Source organism: Berghia stephanieae, chromosome 10, assembly GCF_034508935.2.
Source record: "Berghia stephanieae isolate SIO BIC M18660-M18661 chromosome 10, UCSD_Bste_1.3, whole genome shotgun sequence".
NCBI classification, from domain to species: domain Eukaryota; kingdom Metazoa; phylum Mollusca; class Gastropoda; order Nudibranchia; family Aeolidiidae; genus Berghia; species Berghia stephanieae.
Genome location: NC_088369.1, coordinates 23,489,443 through 23,510,970, shown reverse-complemented (window position 1 = coordinate 23,510,970; position 21,528 = coordinate 23,489,443). Strand labels below are relative to the sequence as shown.

The 21,528-nt window shown below is 34.9% G+C and overlaps 1 protein-coding gene across 1 annotated transcript; it reads left to right on the top strand.

Moving 5' to 3' along the window:
• Window positions 1–2,495: 2,495 nt before the first annotated feature.
• LOC144980844 (uncharacterized) lies at window positions 2,496–16,543 on the top strand. Its single transcript, XM_078928706.1, has 5 exons — window positions 2,496–2,617; window positions 4,722–4,811; window positions 7,757–7,798; window positions 11,328–13,151; window positions 13,889–16,543. Exons 2-5 carry the CDS (start codon window positions 4,757–4,759, stop codon window positions 15,922–15,924), a joined length of 3,957 nt encoding a protein of 1,318 aa, XP_078784832.1. The 5' UTR covers window positions 2,496–2,617; window positions 4,722–4,756; the 3' UTR covers window positions 15,925–16,543.
• The last annotated feature ends 4,985 nt before the right edge of the window (window positions 16,544–21,528 follow it).

Genomic DNA, 21,528 nt, shown 5'->3' with positions numbered 1-21,528 from the left:
AGAAGTGGTGAGAGAGGGATCTAGAAATGACTTTGGGTTTGAAACGAATATTTTTGTGTTCGTGGATAGCTCACACGGTAGAGCCACGCTCTCACCTGCCAGGCGGAGTTGTCGTACAATAAGGTCGCAGGTTCAAACCCACCACGCCGCGAAAAAAATGTTTATTCTCTATTGTCTTCTGGCACTTTTCTACTCACTTCATATCTTGTTGTTACAACATAAGTGCCTGCTCACTCACTTTCTAATAAAAATTACTAGGAGTCTGCTTCTTTCTTTTTTGTGGGTTGGAAATTAATGTGTATCTCCGAGGGAATCCCATTAACTGAATGACTTGTTTAACGAAATGCGTCTGAACACTTACTAGGCGGAGGCGTCATAACGTTAACAACCCAGTTAATGTTGGACAAATTTTGTTTGGTGTCCTCCCGAAAATACAAAGGTACCTTTGTTTTATAATTTTGTTAAAAAACCCGATGTTGAAATCCGAAAAATGGTGTTGAAGTGGTATCGAAATTTGTGTGTGTACTAATAACAGCCTCCCTGCAATTGTTACAATAATCAGTTCACCCACCACCCAAAAATTTTTTATGGGACTTTAAAAATCTTGTTGACAACTAAGTCCCTCCCTCACTTTTTATTAAAAATTCCCCAACCCGAATATTTCATGTTAGTATTTTGTGATGAGAATATTATTAATTAACTGTTCAATTATTCGATGGTGAACGAATCGGCATTCAGATGGGTGAGGACTGAATGACTGGTTGAAACGAATATTTTGTCTGAACAACGTAAGCACGCCTCACTGCAGGCGAGTGTGTCATAGGTGCAGTTCAAACCCACCCCGCCGAAAAATGTTTATTCTCTTGTTTCGCTTCTACTCCTCAACTGTGTACAATAGCTGCACTTTTCTATAAATTACCTGGTCATGTCTCCTTCTTGTATATGTGTGAGGATATTGTTACTAATGCGTCAATATCGCGAGTTAACGAATCGCTCCAGAATGGTGGAGAGATTGCTTGGTTTGAACGAATTTGTGTTGTTAAAGCACCTTCACTAGGGGTGGTCAATAGGCGAGTTAACCAACGCCGAATTTTCTTTTTACTTTTTATACTCATCGTACAATATGCTGACCTTTAAAAAAGTCTGTTTTTGGGTTGAAATCCCTACATCCCAATCATACCTTATTTTGAATGCCTACCTAATAAAAAAATGTTTAACCAGTTTATTTTATACTCACTTCATATCTTGTGTTACAATAATGAAGCTCCACTCAGTTTTCTGATAAAGTTCTCCCTTCGGATCGATGAGTCTCAGATGTCCTCAACTGTATATGTTATTATGCTTGTTAAAGAGAATAGCCTATTAAGCTATCTAGTTAAAAATTAGCTTGCTTGGTTGTGTGAACGAAAAGGACGACTCAAATTTGAAAGGTCTGGAAATCCGAAATATGTTGTTGAGTGATATTCGAAATTGTGATGTTGCTTTAAATTAATTTTTAGTGTCCTGTATAGTTTACTATTTATTACTATCTAGTATACCGCAAACTCGGACCAAATAATTTGGGGTTTGGGAGGGGGGAACATTAAAAAAAAAAGTCAGTATGGTTTGGAGGAGAGACTTAAAAAAAAAAGTTTCCCCCTCCCCCCCAACCCCCCCCCCCCCCCCAATTTTATTTTTTAAAAAGTTTCCCCCTCCCAAAACCCCAAAATTATTTGGGACCCCGAGTTTGCGGTAGTACCGTATATTGTTCCAGATCGACGTGAACTATTATAATTACATAAATAAATGGTAATCCCCGATTCGGGAGGAGCTCTCGGAAGGTCTCCCCCCGAGTCTTGTGGTTGACAGACCAACAAGTACTAGAGTATTAGCCTGCTTGCATGTGGTCGAAGAAGTATAGTTTTTGTCGTTTGATCTTTCAATGGTAGTCGCTAAGGACAAGTTCTTGCATCAATTTTGTTGATGGAGTGTTTATATTGTAATTTTAGAAACGAAGTGGCAATTCGGACTCGAGTCTGAATAGTCTCCCGTGGCTATTCAGACTTCAGTACGCATACAGAGGGGAGAACGACACAATGTGGGTCGTAGGCAGAGGGTGGAACTGATAAAGAAATAGAAAAAGAGTCCAGATGAAATTCTGTTTTGCCCATATCACACTGACTCAGCTCATACCCCTACTTTGGGCTGTAGAAGGATTGGTGCCTGTCTCTCACACTATCACAATGTTTTTTCTTTGTCCTGATTTTATTGGACATCGTGTTATGTTGTAAGAAAAGCTTTTAATTTATACCACAGTTACTGACTTTTGTTACTTTTGAAGAGTTTTTACCCTTTTCTTTTTAATTTCTATCTGGACCCAATTAATTTAGGATTGTGTCTTTCTCGTCAAATATAGCGGATTAGACTACATGTTGATAGTTACTAAAATCGTAATTTTGATTTGCATTAATTATTATTTTTATATAAATTTATTAACAAAAACATCCTACAGATATCACAATATAACTTTCGCCATGTCCAAATACAGAAGCACAATATCGCTAATGAAATTGAGTGGAATGCGCATGCGTGATGGAGGTGTATAAAAACAATCCGTTAAGATACACCGTCAACGGAGGTGCGTAAAAACACTACGTTAGTGGTATGTAATTATCAATAATTAAAAATATTTTTTTTTAAACAAAAAAAAATATAACAACCCCCCCCCCCCCCACACACACACACACAAAATAATTCATACTGCCATGGGAGACTGAGTCTGAAAAATCGTTTGATTGTACATGCGCATTGGAATTTGAGTCCGAATAGCCATGGGAGACTATTCAGACTCGAGTCCGAATAGCCACAGCCTTTTAGAAATATTCTTGCTGCTCTATCTCCACAGCCCTTCAACTGCTAAAACTAAAACTAAAATAAAAGCAGAGGAAATCGGGAATCAATTTTCACTTTGTCAAATAGATTTCAGATACTGACAGACTTAGAAGACGAATCTGTGGAAAAGTAAAGCAATCATTTATAAAAACATGTGAAGACACTATAGGGCCCAAAAGAAGAGAATATAAAACTTGGATCAGTCACGACGCAATCAATTTGAGCTTTCTTAAAAAGCTTTTATATATAAAGTGTAATATCCACTAAACATGCTCAAAGCGCTTTACAAAGGGTCCCTCACCAACAGCAACAGGTAACCTGTAGAAGGAGACATTAGATGATATTACAATTTTTTCAGACAGATATAACGTTGTTAATATATACATATATTATTGTTAATATATATATATATATATATATATATATATATATATATATATATATATATATATATATATATATATATATATGTATATATATATATATATTTGTATATATATATATATATATATATATATATATATATATATATATATATATGTATATATATATATATATATATATATATATATATATGTTATATATTTACACCTGACTACGGTGAGAGAATGTGAGTGAAGAGCCTTTTCCCAAGGAATCAACAAATAATGCACCAAATGAGGCATGAACCCAGGACCTTCCGATCTGAAAGTGGGTGAATTACCACAAGACCACATAGCTGCACTATAAATGCCAACATGGCAACATTGGTAAACCACAAGGAGACAGCTTGAGCACTGTTTTATTTATCATTTACCTAGAAAATGGTTTTAAAAATGTGCGTGCGTAAATATGTACCTTTGGCCCAATTATGTTTTGAAAACGAACTCCCCATGGAAATTGCATATGCAGACGACATTGACTTTCTTGGTCTCAAACAAGTCAATGTAAATGACATCCAAAGAGCCTTACAAAATCACCAACTGTACGTTAATACTGACAAAACAGATGTAACATTACTGTCAAGGATAAAAGATGGACGGAGAGCCACGAAAAAAGTCGGATCATTAATAGGAGACAAGGAAGACGTAGAAGGAAGAAAAAGTTTATCGACAGTTGCACTAAATAAATTATTACATATATGGATTAGAAAAGATAAAATAAAAATAAACACTAAAATCAAATTATAAACAACCCTTGTAAAATCCGTGCTTATATACAACTATGGAACATGGGCACTGACTGGAACCGAAGAGTAAAGATTAGACAGATTCCATAGAAAACTGAAAAAAGTCCTGAATATACAATACCCCACAAAAATAAGCAATAAAACACTGTATGAAAAATGCAATGAAAGACCCTTATCCATTCAAATCCTGGAGGCAAGATGGCGGCTTTTTGGGCATATACTCAGAAGAGATGAAAATATACCAGCTAATAAAGCCATGAATACTTTTTTCACTCCATTATGACACAAGAAATATCAAGGTAGACAACCCATGTCAATTCACACTGTCCTCAATAGAGACCTTAAACGCCTTCAAAATAACAAGGTAATAAAATCAAAGGAAGACCTTACGAAATTAGCATCCACAGGATGAACTGTGGAAGGAAATGACACAGATGATTAGAGAGGCAGCCGAGGCGTCCCAATCGGATGATTAGGAAGCGAAAGGCCTTAAGTCAGTAAGTCATTATTATTATTATTATTATTATTATTATTATTATTATTATTATTATTATTATTATTATTATTATTATTATTATTATTATTATTATTATTATTATTGTTATTATGTTTATGTAATTTTTTCTGTTTTCTGAAGTTTTTCTGGTGACGAATTGATGTCTCAATTTTTTCTTATTTCTAGGTTTTGAAAACGTCTGATTTATGCTGAAACTATAAATGGCTTCAAAATTTCCAGAGACTGAGGAGGGTGGTGATTCTAGCAGAGGGCACGGTCAGTAAATGGGTAGATTACACATGGTAGATGGACGTTAACTTAAAGAATAATTAAATCTAGGATTTTCTAGTTAAAATATGAATTTATGATTATGAAGATTATAACATTAACTCCTCCTTCCCAATCATTTTCAAGATTTTTACTAAAATGTTATACAGATACAACAACACACAGAAAGGATTTTTTAAAATTCAAACGCAATTAATACAAACTGTACATTATTTTGTTGACAACTACAACACACAAAAAGGAATTTTTAAACTCAAATTCAAACGCAATGAGTACAAACTGTACATTATTTTGTTGACAACTACAACACACAAAAAGGAATTTTTAAACTCAAATTCAAACCCAAATGTACACTATTTTGTTGAGCAAAACATGCTTTAGAAGACGGCACTAAGATCTTCTTATGCGGCTATGTGGTCTAGTCGTTTGACACTCGCTTTCGGATTGAAATGTCCTGGGTTCCAACCTCGCTCTGCGCATAGTTGAGTCTTTGGAAAAGACTCTTTACTCACATTCACTCAGTACGGCTATGTGGACTTTAGGTATGACACTAGCTTTTGGATCAGAAGGTCTTGGGTTTGAGCCTCGCTCGGTGCATAGTTGAGTTCTTGAAAAAGACTCTTTACTCACATTCTCTCATTGTACTCAGGTGTAAAATGGGTACCTGGCCGTTAACAGCGTTGTCTCTGTAGGGAAAAATGTATGATCGTATAAAGGCCGTCATATCTCATTCTTTATGTTACGTAATAACAAAACTTTTTCTTCAAATATTGTGATTTATAAAATGAATCTTAATGAGAAGAATGTTATTTATATCGTAACAAATGTGACAGTTGATAAGGAGGGGATTAATCATTGAAATTACACACATATGACTTTGGGAATTAAGTAATACCCATTGAACTGATGAATAAAAAAGAAATTCGTGTACATCAGAAATAGCAAATGAATCAGTTTCATGAAAGACTCTATTGAAGAATTGAGTGTTGTCAAGCTTGTTTTTTAACCCTTTATGGACAAGGTTTGATTTTATTCTCTAGCCAGGCTTCATGGCCTTCTGTTTTCACCAAGAGAGCTGTGATAATGTGCTTCATTGAAGACCAGAGTCACATCACTGTTAAAACAGTATTTGCTGAATTCCAGCACGCTTTGCAATACAGAATACTGGAGCTGAGTGGCCAAATTTTATCTGTATAAATAATAACAATAATAATAATAATAATAATAATAATAATAATAATAATAATAATAATAATAATAATAATAATAATTATAATAATAATAATAATAATAATAATAATAATAATAATAATAATAATAATAATGCTGAAAACTTATATAGCGCTATAACTCAGAGACACCAGACTCTAAGTGCTTAAATTACAAATTACTTTGGCTGAAACATGCTCATTCACACACACAAGCACGCCTACACACACACACACACACACATACACACACACACAAACACAACACAACACAAACCAGACACCTATCTTGCTTCTCATATCATCTACTAAAATCGAAACAGACATGTTTGAAGCGAATGTTTAAAAATAGACAAAGATTCTTTTTCACGAATGCTCTGCGCTCCAAACAGAGGGTCCAAAATGAGAAAAGGATCTCATTCCATAATAATAAGTCGATTCCTCCCATGAGCACAGGATTTTGGCACGCTCAGTCGGAGTCTTGCACAATGATTGGCTTCTCCCAAGGATATGCTAGAATTATTTTATTTTTTTGAGCTTTTATATAGCGCAATATCCACTAAACATGCTCAAAGCGCTTTTACAAGAGGTCCCTGACGAACAGCAACATGTAACATATAGAACGAGAATGAGACATGGCACCTGTTAGGCGATATTGCAATTTTTTTCTGTTAATGGCCAGGTGCTCACTTTACACCTGAGTACGGTGAGAGAATGTGAGTAAAGAGCCTTTTCCAAGGACTCAACTATGCGCCAAGCGAGGCTCGAACTCAGGACCTTCCAATCCGAAAGCGAGTGTTATACCACTTAACCATCTAGCCGCACGAATCCAACAAGTACTGTACTCTATTGATGAAAATGGTCATGTCGGGAGATGTCATCAGATGAATAATGATAAAAAATTCAGTCTTGTCTTTAAAGGGTTAGAATTCTTGCTTCAAAATATACTTTAGTTGTGATTTGTGTGGAACAATGACATATAATAGGAGAAGGAATGAAGTTGATATCAATATCACTCAGTTCTTAGTTATTGGTTTATAGACCGACAGTCAGGGGATTAATTCTCATTAGAATATATCAATCAAATTACATACTTTTTAAGGTTATACAATGTTTTGTGTGTTGGTTTTATCATCTGGTGGGCAGGTGTTGTGAGTATTTTACTGAATACATAGCATCAATAGATATAACAGAGGTTTCAAGCATATGTTCAAATTAATAGAACCTATGTTCTCACATTAAAATAATAGCTAAGAAGCCCAAATAACCAAATTAACACTAGCAATTGCTTGCTACCCTTTGAACAGGGTGCTATTTTTCTATTGCAAATTGCTATCCGTGGAATCTAATGGACTCAGTTAATCAATCTTGCTGGGTGGGTGGACAGGGGGGAGGGGGTCAGGTAAATAAATGTCAACATGACCTAGAATACAATCTTATTCCCCTTGTATGAGGTGCCAGTGTTCAATCAGCTGAGCTGTTGAAACCCTTGACTCGCATGTTATACAAGGGGCATAATCAATACAAACACTCATACTGTAAAGAGTAAAACATAGATTGTCTCCCCTACACTTAAGACGACTTCATTTCGGTCCGTACTTCTCATGAATGGCTGGTTGCATATTATCTCTTCTTTAAGGTGATTATTTGGTTCTGTTCATCTTTGTAGCTCTCACCCTCTTATCATCAACCTAACAATATGTTGTTCATTTTCTATTTTTCCAGATGAAACAATCTATCTGTCTGGGTTGCCAGAGGGCCAAACATGTAAGAATATTTCTTAATAAATGAAAGCTTTCCAAAAAACCCAAAAAGAACAAGATACCAAACATTGAATGGATGGGCTCAAAACCCATCTTCGGGCAACAACAAATAATAGAATAAAATAAACATAAATAAATACATTAATTAAAAAACCAAAGAAAGATACAGCATGTCCTTGTGGTCAGCTTGGATCCAAGATCCTATTTTATTACTTACTGTAAAGATGTGCTAGATATTTCTCAGCCATCTATCCAGTTTTTAAAGTAATGTATTTATATTCAATTGATTTTGTTATTGGCTGAAGTAGGGTTTTGAGCTCAAAACGTTCCCTGTTTGGTATTTTGTTCTTTTATGAAGGGCTTTTTATTGATTTTTTTTGTTTATTATTTTATACAGTCCACAGCTTCTAGTAGTTTAGGATCAAGAACATTTCTTAAAATGTCCAGGGGCAGCTTGTAAAAGACTTGTAAAATATCACTGATTTGCATTGCGGCCGGAAAAGCTGCAATTTTTTTTTGGCCAATTTTTGCCAATTTTCGAGATTTTGCAAAGAAAAAAAAACAAAACAATTTTTAAAATGTTAAAAGACGATTTTTTTTCTTTTAATTTGATAGCTCGTTTAGAACGTGAAAGATACTTAATCAAGAGTAGTTTCTTTTTTATTATCTCATTTTCTTCCTTTTTACTGGCACTGATATGACCTTATATTTGTTGCAAGCGCCTTGGAACTCTTAAAAACAAACAAATACCTTTATACCTTTCATGAACTAATTATAGGTTTTTAGAAAAATTAATCTCAAATTTTTGCAAATTTTTAGCAATTTCTTTTTAGCAAATCTTGCTGTTTTTAGCTTGCAAAGTTTGGGATTTTTTTTGAAAAATTCGCCATGTCAGAAAATAATCAGGGAAGAGGGGTGTTTAAAATGTTTACCAATTCTAGGGGATGGAGGGGAGGGGAGAGATTTAGGTAGGTAGGGGATGGTAAGGACGATGTAGTTTGATTGATTCTAATTTGATTAACGTATTTCACCTTTTAAATATATACATTTTAGATAAAGTAGATGCAAAGTGAGGAAATTATATGAAAACCAGACTACTTACCTGAACTATGAAACCAATACAAATTTTATAGATACAAATCAATGCTGAGACCATGGAAAGGAAATAGAATTGTAAACTGCAATGTAGGCTTCATCAATTTCATTAACGAAGAAGATGAATGAAGAACATAAAAGACGGATGAGAGATGAGATATCAATATTTTAAGCTTGCATTTAGGTCTTTTCTATTTTTTATTTCTAGCGAGCAATACACACAGGATGTACTGCTGTTATCTGAAACAGAAAATAATTTAGCCAGAAAACTCGTCCTTCAAATATTGATCAATTTAAATGACCTTCATCATGTCAAAAACTCCCAAACTTGGTACTTCAAGGAAGTCCCGGGTTGAAGAGACTTTGAAAGGGTCATTTTAATAAATTGATATTTGAAGGAATAGTTTTCTGGACAAAGTTAGAGATCTGAACAAATGTGTATGAAAGGTGCCAGACAAAACAAGTGTGTATGAAAGGTAACAGACAAAACAAATGTGTATGAAAGGTGCCAGACAAAACAAGTGTGTATGAAAGGTGCCAGACAAAACAAATGTGTATGAAAGGTGCCAGACAAAACAAGTGTGTATGAAAGGTGCCAGACAAAACAAGTGTGTATAAAAGGTGCCAGACAAAACAAGTGTGTATGAAAGGTGCTAGACAAAACAAGTGTGTATGAACGGTGCCAGACAAAACAAATGTGTATGAAAGGTGCCAGACAAAACAAATGTGTATGAAAGGTGCCAGACAAAACAAGTGTGTATGAAAGGTGCCAGACAAAACAAGTGTGTATAAAAGGTGCCAGACAAAACAAGTGTGTATGAAAGGTGCCAGACAAAACAAGTGTGTATGAAAGGTGCCAGACAAAACAAGTGTGTCTGAAAGGTGCCAGACAAAACAAGTGTGTATGAAAGGTGCCAGACAAAACAAGTGTGTATGAAAGGTGCCAGACAAAACAAGTGTGTATGAAAGGTGCCAGAATAAACAAGTGTGTATGAAAGGTGCCATACAAAACAAGTGTGTATGAAAGGTGCCAGACAAAACAAATGTGTATGAAAGGTGCCAGACAAAACAAATGTGTATGAAAGGTGCCAGACAAAACAAGTGTGTATGAAATGTGCCAGACAAAACAAGTGTGTATGAAAGGTGCCAGACAAAACAAGTGTGTATGAAAGGTGCCAGACAAAACAAGTGTGTATGAAAGGTGCCAGACAAAACAAGTGTGTATGAAAGGTGCCAGACAAAACAAGTGTGTATGAAAGGTGCCAGACAAAACAAATGTGTATGAAAGGTGCCAGAATAAACAAGTGTGTATGAAAGGTGCCAGACAAAACAAGTGTGTATGAAAGGTGCCAGACAAAACAAATGTGTATGAAAGGTGCCAGACAAAACAAACGTGTATGAAAGGTGCCAGACAAAACAAGTGTGTATGAAAGGTGCCAGACAAAACAAGTGTGTGTGAAAGGTGCCATACAAAACAAGTGTGTATAAAAGGTGCCAGACAAAACAAGTGTGTATGAAAGGTGCCAGACAAAACAAGTGTGTATGAAAGGTGCCAGACAAAACAAGTGTGTATGAAAGGTGCCAGACAAAACAAGTGTGTATGAAAGGTGCCAGACAAAACAAGTGTGTATGAAAGGTGCCAGACAAAACAAATGTGTATGAAAGGTGCCAGACAAAACAAGTGTGTATGAAAGGTGCCAGACAAAACAAGTGTGTATGAACGGTGCCAGACAAAACAAGTGTGTATGAAAGGTGCCAGACAAAACAAGTGTGTATGAAAGGTGCCAGACAAAACAAGTGTGTATGAAAGGTGCCAGACAAAACAAATGTGTATGAAAGGTGCCAGACAAAACAAGTGTGTATGAAAGGTGCCAGACAAAACAAGTGTGTATGAAAGGTGCCAGACAAAACAAATGTGTATGAAAGGTGCCAGACAAAACAAGTGTGTATGAAAGGTGCCAGACAAAACAAGAAAAGAAAAAAGTACAAGAAAAAAAAAACCATCCCAAAAATATGTCTTGATTTGATATGGCCAAAGTTATTGAAATGTGTTTGTTCAGAGTATGGCAGTATAACAGTTGCTTGATTTTTGCTGAAGAAAGAGTTGTCAGATTATCTTTTTTTATGCCTTTGTATTTTTTGGTTACCATAATCATGCCAAGGTAGTTTGTGAGTCATGCCATTTTTAAATATACATTTTGTAGAGCAACACAGAATGATTAAAGCAACCATTGATTTGTGCTTTAACCATACGGAATAAGGGACTAAGTCACCTCCGACTGGAATTATCAATGCCTTTTAAATGAAATTAGTACTGGAGTGAAATTAGAATGAATGGTCTAGTTATCAAAACAAGGATGGCAATTGCGATGCATAAGCAAACTTGTATAAGTCTTAAAAGTGTTTTAAACATTATTTTTTTTACTATTGTATTACAGTTATACCAGAATGCCAAGTCATTTATGAAGGAGATAGCCTAGAAACTTATTTCAAAGATTGTATAAAGAACCCAGGTCATCCAAATTTTTACCCTGTGAGTGAGTTTCAGGATCATCTCCTGCCAGAATTGAAGTCACAGGATTATATAGATTTGATTCAAAGAAGAATCGACCAAACAGTAAGAGTTAGGGTAGCTTACACCAGCTTAGATCGACCAGATTTCTTCTCAGAATCCAAAGCACCTTATCCATACAGCAAATACAAGGGAAACCACAGAGTTGTAAGGTATGGAACAGGAAGTATCAACCGTTTGCTGACTCCTGAACCGGTGACAGACAGGCCATGCCCGTGTCGGCAATGCAAAACTTCCATCGAGCCTCCAAAAATGGTACACTGTTTCATTTCTGTCCATACATCAACTCACAATGTATTTGATGATTCAGAGGCTGAAAGGTCTACTTTTGACTGTTTCTATGACTCCGAAGAAGAGGAAGGAAAGTATCGGCTGTTTGGTATTCATCTCAATGATAAAGGCACAACACAGATTCAAAGGTATCAATCTGATTTTTGTGAAGTTGTATGTGTTGCCCATGATATTGAAACTATCAAGAAAATATCTGACTGTATTTTTTACTCGCGTCTTCCAAATGGCATCCAAAATATTTCTGCCATCGCTGATCCACCAGCCCAGGTGATTGTTTCACACCCTCATGGTTGCAGCAAAAGAATCACATTTGGAAAAATTGATTATTTGACAGTCCCTTTAAAACCGAATTACAAAACAAATACTCCTACTCGCCTTCGCTGTGGACTGAAATGCCGACTTAATAATTCAAAATCAGGAGGTAACAAGAGCCAGGAGTTGAAATCAAAAACGGAGGAAGATGAAGTGCAAAGGGTGACAACTTCACATCTTTTGAAGGCCGATGACCCTGCCGAGGAATCTGCAAAAGGATTTGATTTTGAAACAAGCTGGACTAACTTGGTCGGAGTGGTTGACAAAATGATCAAATCAGATTCATTATTTGTTAGTGATGAATTTATCAAAACTTATCTCGATGACAATAATGTTCCACCAAGACATGGCAAAGATGAAGAGGATATGAACAAAGAAGATTCAGTTCAAAAGGAAGCAAATCCCGTTGAATGGCTAGTGGATTATTCCAAGTTTGTGTCAAAAGATTTTCAAGTTCATTTTCAACCGATTAGGGAAGGATATATGAGGAATAAAGACTCGAGCTCATTTCAATCCCAGCACCACAACACATGCATGTCACTAACTAAGGATGCATTTGGTTTCAGTGATGACTATGTCAATCATATCAAAACGATTGCTCCTAGTCGCGAATTAATTAATTTAGATGGCCCATTATCTGATGATAGAGTGCAAAAAATTTCTGAAAATTTTGAGCAATTTCTAAAACTCGAAACATCGGGTCCTGATTTGGAGGATCGGATTAAAGCTCAGAATAAATTTAGAGACGACATGGCTATGTTTTGTGATAAACGTTTTCCAAATGACAAATATTCCCAGAATTCCTTGAGTTTAATTTGTGGAGAGGAGGACAATTCTGATTTCAGAAATATTTTTGGACCATTTGTCAGTGAACGTTTCATTACAAACATCTTTGACTCCCTTTGTAATGTCTTAAACCCACCCGTCATCACCGGTTTATCTTCCTATGCTGAATATGAAGTAATCGATCTTCCATCTGATATGACATTCACACTTCCCTTGGAAGCAGACTATGCAATGAGATACCATCATGGACGGCCAGGATGGATACAGTTCCCTCCAGGAACGAAATTCACAACAAAGGATAGTAAGGAAATACCTATTCCGGATGGTTCAGAGCTCCAAATTCCCTTCTTCTTCCCAGAGCATGTCTCTGCATCCTATAGCATCGACACCTGCCCTGGTTCTAGTGGGGCAGTAGTCCACTCAGACTTGATACAATGCACGCAAATGTCACGTTTTTTACACAGTGGCCATAGAGGAGAAGACAAGATTAATCTCAGTGGAGTGCAGGAGAATGCATTTTTTGCAAAAACATCTAATTTATTCCCCGTCTTAGCAACGACCTGTGCCTCTGACATAAAGAGTCTTTTAAATGATATTTTTCAGTTTTGAACATTCCTACACTGACTTGTCCTCTTTTTCCCTATCTAATCATAATGTTAACTTTTTACTTCAAGTTAACGGAACAATCAATTATAAATATATATATATATATATATATATATATATATATATATATATATATATATATAATAGAAATACGTTTTACGCAAACGATCAAATTGAAATTTAATTAGTTCTACACACACACACACACACACACACACACACACATATATATATATATATATATATATATATATATATATATATATATATATATATATAAAGGAATATATATATATATATATTATATATATATATATATATATATATATATATATATGTGTGTGTGTGTGTATGTGTGTGTGTGTGTAGAACTAATTAAATTTCAATTTGATCGTTTGCGTAAAACGTATTTCTATCCTTACTGTGTTACAGTTACACCAGAATGCCAAGTCACCTATGAAGGATTTTGTCTCAAAACTCACTTCAAAGATTGTAAGAAGAACCCAGGGCATCCAAATTTTTTCACAGTTAATAATTTCAAGAATCATCTCCCGCCGGAATTGAAGTCACAGGATCACATCAATTTGATTCAAAGAAGAATCGACCAAACAGTTAGAGTAAGGGTACCCTATACCAGCTTAGATCGACCCAATTTCTTCTCAGACAGTCAGGCACCCTATCCGTACAGAGAATACAAGGGGAATCACAAAGCTGTAAGGTTTGGAACAGGAAGTATCTACCGTTTGTTGACTCCTGAGCCTGTGACAGACAGGCCATGCCCGTGTCGGCAATGCAAAACTTCCAACGAGCCTCCAAAAATGATACATTGTCTTCTTACGGTTCATACATCAACTCACAATATTTTTGATAATTCTGAAGCAGAGAGAGCTTCTTTTGACTGCTTTTATGACTCAGAACAAGAGGAAGGAATGTATAAACTTTATGGTCTTCAGCTAAATGATATAATGACCACATCTTTGAAAAGATATCAATCTGATTGTTGTGAAGTTGTATGTGTTGCACACGATGTTGAAACCATCACGAAGTTATCCCAAAAAATATTCTCTTCACATCCATCAAACAGCTTTGCCTATGTATTTGATATCGCTGAACCACCAGCAGAAGTGATTGTGTCACACCCTCATGCTTGCAGCAAAAGAATCACTTTCGGAAAAATTGACTATTTGACAATTCCAGTTAAACCGCACTTTGAGACAAATAAACCCACGCGCCTTCACTACGGTAAGGGCATTAAATGCAAACTTAATAATATAGGGACACGTGATAACAAACTTACAAAAGAAGTTGAGCAAAACACAAGCAGTGACATACCAGCCAATCTCCACGAAAAAGACTCTTCAATGCCATCTGATTATAGCGATACATTTATTAAAGACGATACTCGGGAGGAAAAATATCTCGACAACCTTGCTTCTTGTGGTACTACTAGACCTTCTGAAACAAAGGATGAGAAATGCCCAGAAACTCCTCCAAAACAGCCAAATCTATTTAATTGTTTTCTAGACCTTTCCAAAAGCTTCGCTCCGATAGTTCAAATTCAAACACACCCAATTGGTGGAGAATATGTCAAGAACTTTGATATACCTGCAATTCACTCTCAGTTTAATTCCTGTTTAGCAAAATTTCGTGATTCATTTCTTTTGAGCGATGACGTTGTCAAGCATATGGCTGGAGAAAGTGTCGTACTTGCCAACGGTGGAACTTTATCTAATGATGAAAAGCATAAAAGGTTTGAAAGTTTTCAAAGGCTCCGAAAATTAGCTGAAACTGCTCCTTTTTCAGAAGAAACGTCAAATAGCATCATGGATAAACTTGCAAAAGATTTTGATTCATTCTTTGATGATCATTTTCAACATGTTAATTGTAGTCAGGTTAAGTGTTTAGATGATATATATGTATTGTTAAATAAAATGTTTCAAAATTCAGGAGTCGCAAACATCACAGAGCCATTTCTAGACAAAGATATGGTGCAGAACATGTTTGAATCGGTCATTCCTTATTTCGACCCGCTCAGTTTAAATAAACAGCTGTCTTATTCAGGCTTGGAAATTATTGATCTTCCTTTGGATTTGGAATTCATGCTTCCCTCAGAGGCAAAATATGTGATGAGATACTACAATGAACGACCTGGCTGGTTTCAGTTCCCTCCAGGAACCAAATTCACAACAAATGATGGGAAAGAATTACCAATTCCGGATGGTTCCGAATTCAAAATTCCATTTTTCTTCCCTCAGCATATCTTTGCAAGCTACAGCATTGACACTTGCCCTGGCTCTAGTGGGGCTACCGTCTACACCGACTTGCTGCAATGTCGACAAATGTCACGCTTTTTACACAGTGGGAACGACGGCGAAAACAACGTAAATCTCAGTGGGATACAGGAAAACAAGGTGCTCCCAGAGATGCACTTACTTCTCCATAATGTACTTGGCATCTTGGGTAGGTAGTCTATACTACAAGTCTGATCCAGAACAGATCGACTGAGCGAGTCTTCAGACTTTATTAAGACTTTTTTTTTAAATATCAGAACATTCCGTTTTTATGGTGACCAGTTGGTCAATTATAATGAATCGATTACTGTCTGGCACTTGTGGAAATCAGAAATTTCATTTTGGAAAAAAAATCAATCAGAAACAAAACAAACAAAAAAAAAGAACAAAGACAAACAAAACAAAAACGACAATAACAACAACAACAACAACAAGATAATAATAATATAGTTATTATGCGGGGCATGTCATTTCATTGTTCAATATAACTTGTAATTGTATGGGTAAATAAATAAATATCTTTCTAAAACAAGGTATTATTATTATTATCTTGTTGTTGTTGTAGTTGTTGTTGTTGTTGTTGTTGTTTTTTGTTTTGGTTGTCTTTGTTTTGTTTCTGATTGACTTTTTCAGGGCCTATGTGTAAGTTTTGGTTTTGTTTTTTTACCTCTACAACAGTTCATTGCTGACTATCAAACTATTGGTCTGATATATTTTTTCTTTAAACGTTGAGGTCTATTTACACACAAATATTCTATATTTAATTGGCAATAATAAAGGACATAATTTATTTTAATTTTATGTATTTGATTCTCTAATTAATTTATTAATACTTTTACTTTTACAGATGTGTTTATTAGTATTTTACATTCCTTTAAACTTTGAGATCTATTTACACACATATATTCTATATTTAATTGGCAATAATAAAGGACATGATTTATTTTAATTTTATGTATTTGATTCTCTAATTAATTAATTAATTAATTAATTAATTAATACTTTTACTTTTACAGATGTGTTTATTATTATTTTATATTCCTTTAAAAATTGAGATCTATTTATACACATATATTCTATATTTAATTGGCAATAATAAAGGACAACATTTATTTAATATATTTAATTCTCTAATTAATTAATTAATTAATACTTTTACTTTTAAAATATGTTTACTTAAAATTTACAATCTGTTATGTTAGAATGCTTGTTGTTTAGCTCTTTATTTTAAGTGTATTGAATTGAATGAATGAAATCATGACCAGAATGTGATAAATAACAATGTGAAATTGAATGTAATCTTCAATTTAATTACAAAACAGATCAAATGAACGTTTCGAGTTTCCCATTGATCAACAAAACAGGATGAATGAAACACTACAGATGAATGAGATAATGTGGTAGTGGCGTTGTCAAGATAAATAAATATTTATCTTGACAACGCCACTACCACATTATCTCATTCATCTGTAGTGTTTCATTCATCCTGTTTTGTTGATAAATGGGAAACCCGAAACGTTCATGTGATCTGTTTTGTAATTAAATTGAAGATTACATTCAATTTCACATTGTTATTTATTTCTTCGAGCTTCGAGCAGCAACATTTGCATTGACCAGAACGTGGAAATGTCTTGTTCCGTTAAAGTTAAATATCGATGTGATATGAAATTATTATTTCCATTAACGATCAATAAAGATTAACAATCTTACTCTTACTCAGTCACTTTCTTACTTATTTTCTTGCTTACTTATTTACTAAATTACTAATCTACCTTCTTATTAACTTACTCACCAAACTAGCGACCCGTGGGCGGGGTCCCTTGGCCTCCCATGGTAGGCAGGCAGGCGGGCGATCACGTGTTCTGTCCTATTCTATATCCCCAATATGTTTTCTTAGTCGCTTTTTATCTTTGCTTCAGAATGAGATTACTTGGTTTGCCCCGGCCCTGGCTGAAATCCTTGACTGAGAGAGAAAAAATCATTTCACTATTATTATGTAGATACTTTAATATTTTTTGGTTATTTGTTTTTTGTTTCTGGGTGGGGTTCCTGACCTCCCATAGTGGGCAGGAGGGTACATACTGTGTCTTCTATCCCCTTATATCTGTTTTCCAACATGCTTTCTGTCTTTGTCTTGGAATGAGATTACTTGGTTTTGTCCTGGCCCTGGCCGGAGTCCTAGCTGGGAGGGAAACAGTCAAATGCATAGTTATTGTTTTGGGAGATGATATTTTTTCCCTTGTAAATCATCTCTCTGTTATGTATTATTATATTTGCTATTTTGAATGTATAATGTAAGCATTTGAGTGTATTCTTCTTTGTTGGATTTTGTGCTTGTGTCCGGATGAGACTTATAGGTGATCTCAAACTAAGTACATTGGTGGTGTGCTCTTGGAATCTACATCTGATCCCTATTTGTTCCCAGTTCCCCTTTGTCTTACTTTTTCTTGGGTGCTTTAATTGTAATTCTAGAACTTTTTTACTATCCCATTTTCTTCCTTTTGACTGGCGCTGATATGACCTAAATGTGTTGCAAGCGCCGTAAAACCATTAAAAACATAAAAATAAGCAAACCTTTTTTTTGTTTGTTTTGAAAGTCATTTTTTGTAAGCATATGACCTCATGGTGGGATCTTACTTATTTATCGTGTGCTTTGGATAAATCAAGGCGTTTTTGACCATCCCATTTCCTGTATTTTACAGGCATTGTAATGACCTTAATGTGCCACAAGCGCCGTGAAGCCCTTAAAAAAAGAAAACAAATAAACTAGCGATCAGGGCCCTTTATTATTTTGAGTTATATAATTCTCTAGGCCAGTAGGAAATGCTCCGCCGATCTAAAGCTTAGCTGAAGCAAGTTTTTTTAATAAATCGGTTCTTATGAGCTCTTTTTTCGTAGGGACTGTGACTGACTCAAATTTGTCATTTTTCCCAAGATCCCCGAGAAAGCATTACTCAGTCCACTGACCATACATCTTTCAAATACATGTAATAATCTTCCAGAACCTCTTCCATGGATGTGCCGTAAATAACATACAGTACTTCTAAAACTGCCCTGACACGAGTTACGAATTATTTACTCAACACCGACAATACAACTATGTCTATTTATCCTAGTTGACCTTCCCCGGGCATAGGATAATAATATTGACCACGCTAACGTCTTTCTGGAAAGTCTTCGATTCACAGGTAATGCCTAAAATGGTCTGAAACGTACCACGACCAACCAAACGTAAACCAAAGCATTTACATTGATAATAAATAATATATACGCCCAAGAGCAAGACAAATTGAGTCCAGAGTTCCTTGTGACTCAGTATTGGACCCTATTTTATTAACATTTGAGCCAAGGTCAAAAGGTGCCAATTTTTTTTCTCAAAATAAAAGTGACATAATAGTCCATTCATGTTTATATATGTGTAGCAAAAACCCTGTACTTCATGAATCAAAGGCCCTTTAGATAACTTTAAGGTCTAACGCAGCATAATATCGTCAACAATACCTATAGGTTGCTGGTGTCACCTGTGACCGGTGACACCAAAATGAGACAAAAAACTCAATAACCAAATGATTTTTGTTGAGTATCAAACTTTATTTAGTAAGTTATAGACAAAAAGACACAATCAACAACAATCATAGTACAATAATATTACCAACTATTGGAGAAAATGTTGCTTTTTGGTGTCATCGGTCACAAGCAACATAGAATGCAAAAATATTATTTCATAAAAATGTTTGTACATTAACATTAACAACAACAACAATATTGCATATGCTTATTACCAGCAATGTTCAGAAACTTTTGGAATAAAATGTTGGGAAATAATGTGACCAAAGCATATCTTATTTAGCAACATTGTGTCACTTGTGACATTAGACCGATGACACCATTACTTATGTCACAAGCAATACCAAATTGCAATTTCGACAATATATCATTAATTTCGGTCAAACCAGTGTAATAACCACAGTTAAATATGGAATTTAATAATATTTCAGAAACCAAAGACTTCAAAAATAGAAATATACATGGAAAATAGAGCATCTGAATGTGACTTGTGACATAAGACCGGTGACACCATTACTTATGTCACAAGCAACACCAAATCACACTTTTGTCCATAATATATCATTATTTTCAGTCAAAAAATCATAATAACCTACTCTAAAATGAAATTCAATAATATTTTAAGAAACGAAATACTTTCAAATTGGAAATATACTTAGAAATTAGTAACACCATTGTTGCTATTACTTTGGTCAAAATCGGCACTAGAACGCAATTTTGCCTCAATAAATCAAGAATAGCAACTGATCACATGTAATATAGCCTGTTAAATGTAATTCAATGACATTTCAAGCTTTGAAGAACATGAAAACAGAAATACATTAGAAACTTCAAACTTAAGTGTCACCTGTGACATTTTAACCAATGACACCAATGGTCACAAAAAGTACCAGAAGTCACACAAACACTAGATAAATATCGGCCATGGTAATGAATTCATGTAACCAGACGATAACATCACCCTACTGCTTAAATCTGCTAGTTTGTAGTAATTTAGTAAATCAAATCAAATTTCTTGACAACCCTTCTTTTATCTGGATTCGTCAAAAGCTTGAGTTTTGTCTTTTTCTTGATTGATACAACCCTGAAACATAAAAAATTAGAATTACAAGGAAATAATTGACTGTGTCAAAATCACATATGTGAGATGTCATAATATCATATTTGTAAATAGAATAACAGCTGAAATTTTTTGGTGGCACTTTATAATATCCAATATCAAGTGTTGCTTGTGACAATGTAAAATAGCGATGACACCAAAGTTCAACTTACCTTTTCTGCCTGGAGCCACGCTGGAAAGGCAAATGAAAGTGCTGCACTTCAAAGACTGGTAAGAAGGGTGTATAAAAATTGCGAATCGCCATTTAACGAAACAAACTTTCACGTGTTCATGCATGCCGTGTTGCTTGTGACAAATGACACCAAAACCAATAAACCTGAATATCGACACAACGGTACCTATACATTTACTCCAAGATTTGAGTTCAGATAGTAAATCTATGCTTTTTTCTCATAATAAAACATTTTATAAACATTAAACATGAGCTTTAAAGTTTCGTGTCGAGTCTAAGTATTGTGCTGTGTTTGATGACACCAAAGGTCACAAGCAACACCAACTTTTTAAGAACTCTATATGAAACTTAATCAGATATGTAATATACTGCAATTGCGTTTAAAAAGTAAATTTTGACTTTATACCATTAGTCAAACTTCAATCACGTGAGCTAAAACATCACATTTAATTTCTACATGATTTCAAAAAAGGTGATGCGTTGACCTCGTTTTTAGCACATGCCAAACAGCATTCAAATGTTACTTTCAAGTTGTTTATTTCATATTCTGTTGAACAGGGTATGTTGAGCTATCTCATTTTATCTCTTCTTCATATTGTCAATTGATTACAAGCATTAACCCAATGAAAACAGCCCATAATTAAGTAAAAATCAAATTTTCTTAACACTGGTATCAGGCGGGCACCTTTTGACCTTGGCTCATTATACTGCACCTCTAAATAAAATCGTAATCAGTTGCAGACTGACATATGACTTCCACGTTAAAGTTGGAACCTCATAAGAGAAGTGTGGCCCGCTATCTTTTCTTTTAAAAATTACAGATTTATTTAAATTTAAAAGATGGAATGACGTGCGACTGTATATATGTGACAAAAATGGAATGGCATGCTTTGGAAATGTACATTACCTTGTTGAACCCATT

Excerpts from the sequence above, each read along its gene's own strand:
- LOC144980844 (XM_078928706.1), top strand. The coding sequence starts at position 4,757 with ATGGCTTCAAAATTTCCAGAGACTGAGGAGGGTGGTGATTCTAGCAGA. Across the intron at positions 4,812-7,756 it reads TGATTCTAGCAGAGGGCACG|ATGAAACAATCTATCTGTCT; the intron begins GTCAGTAAATGG and ends CTATTTTTCCAG. Across the intron at positions 13,152-13,888 it reads GAAATTCACAACAAAGGATA|TTACACCAGAATGCCAAGTC; the intron begins GTAAGGAAATAC and ends ACTGTGTTACAG.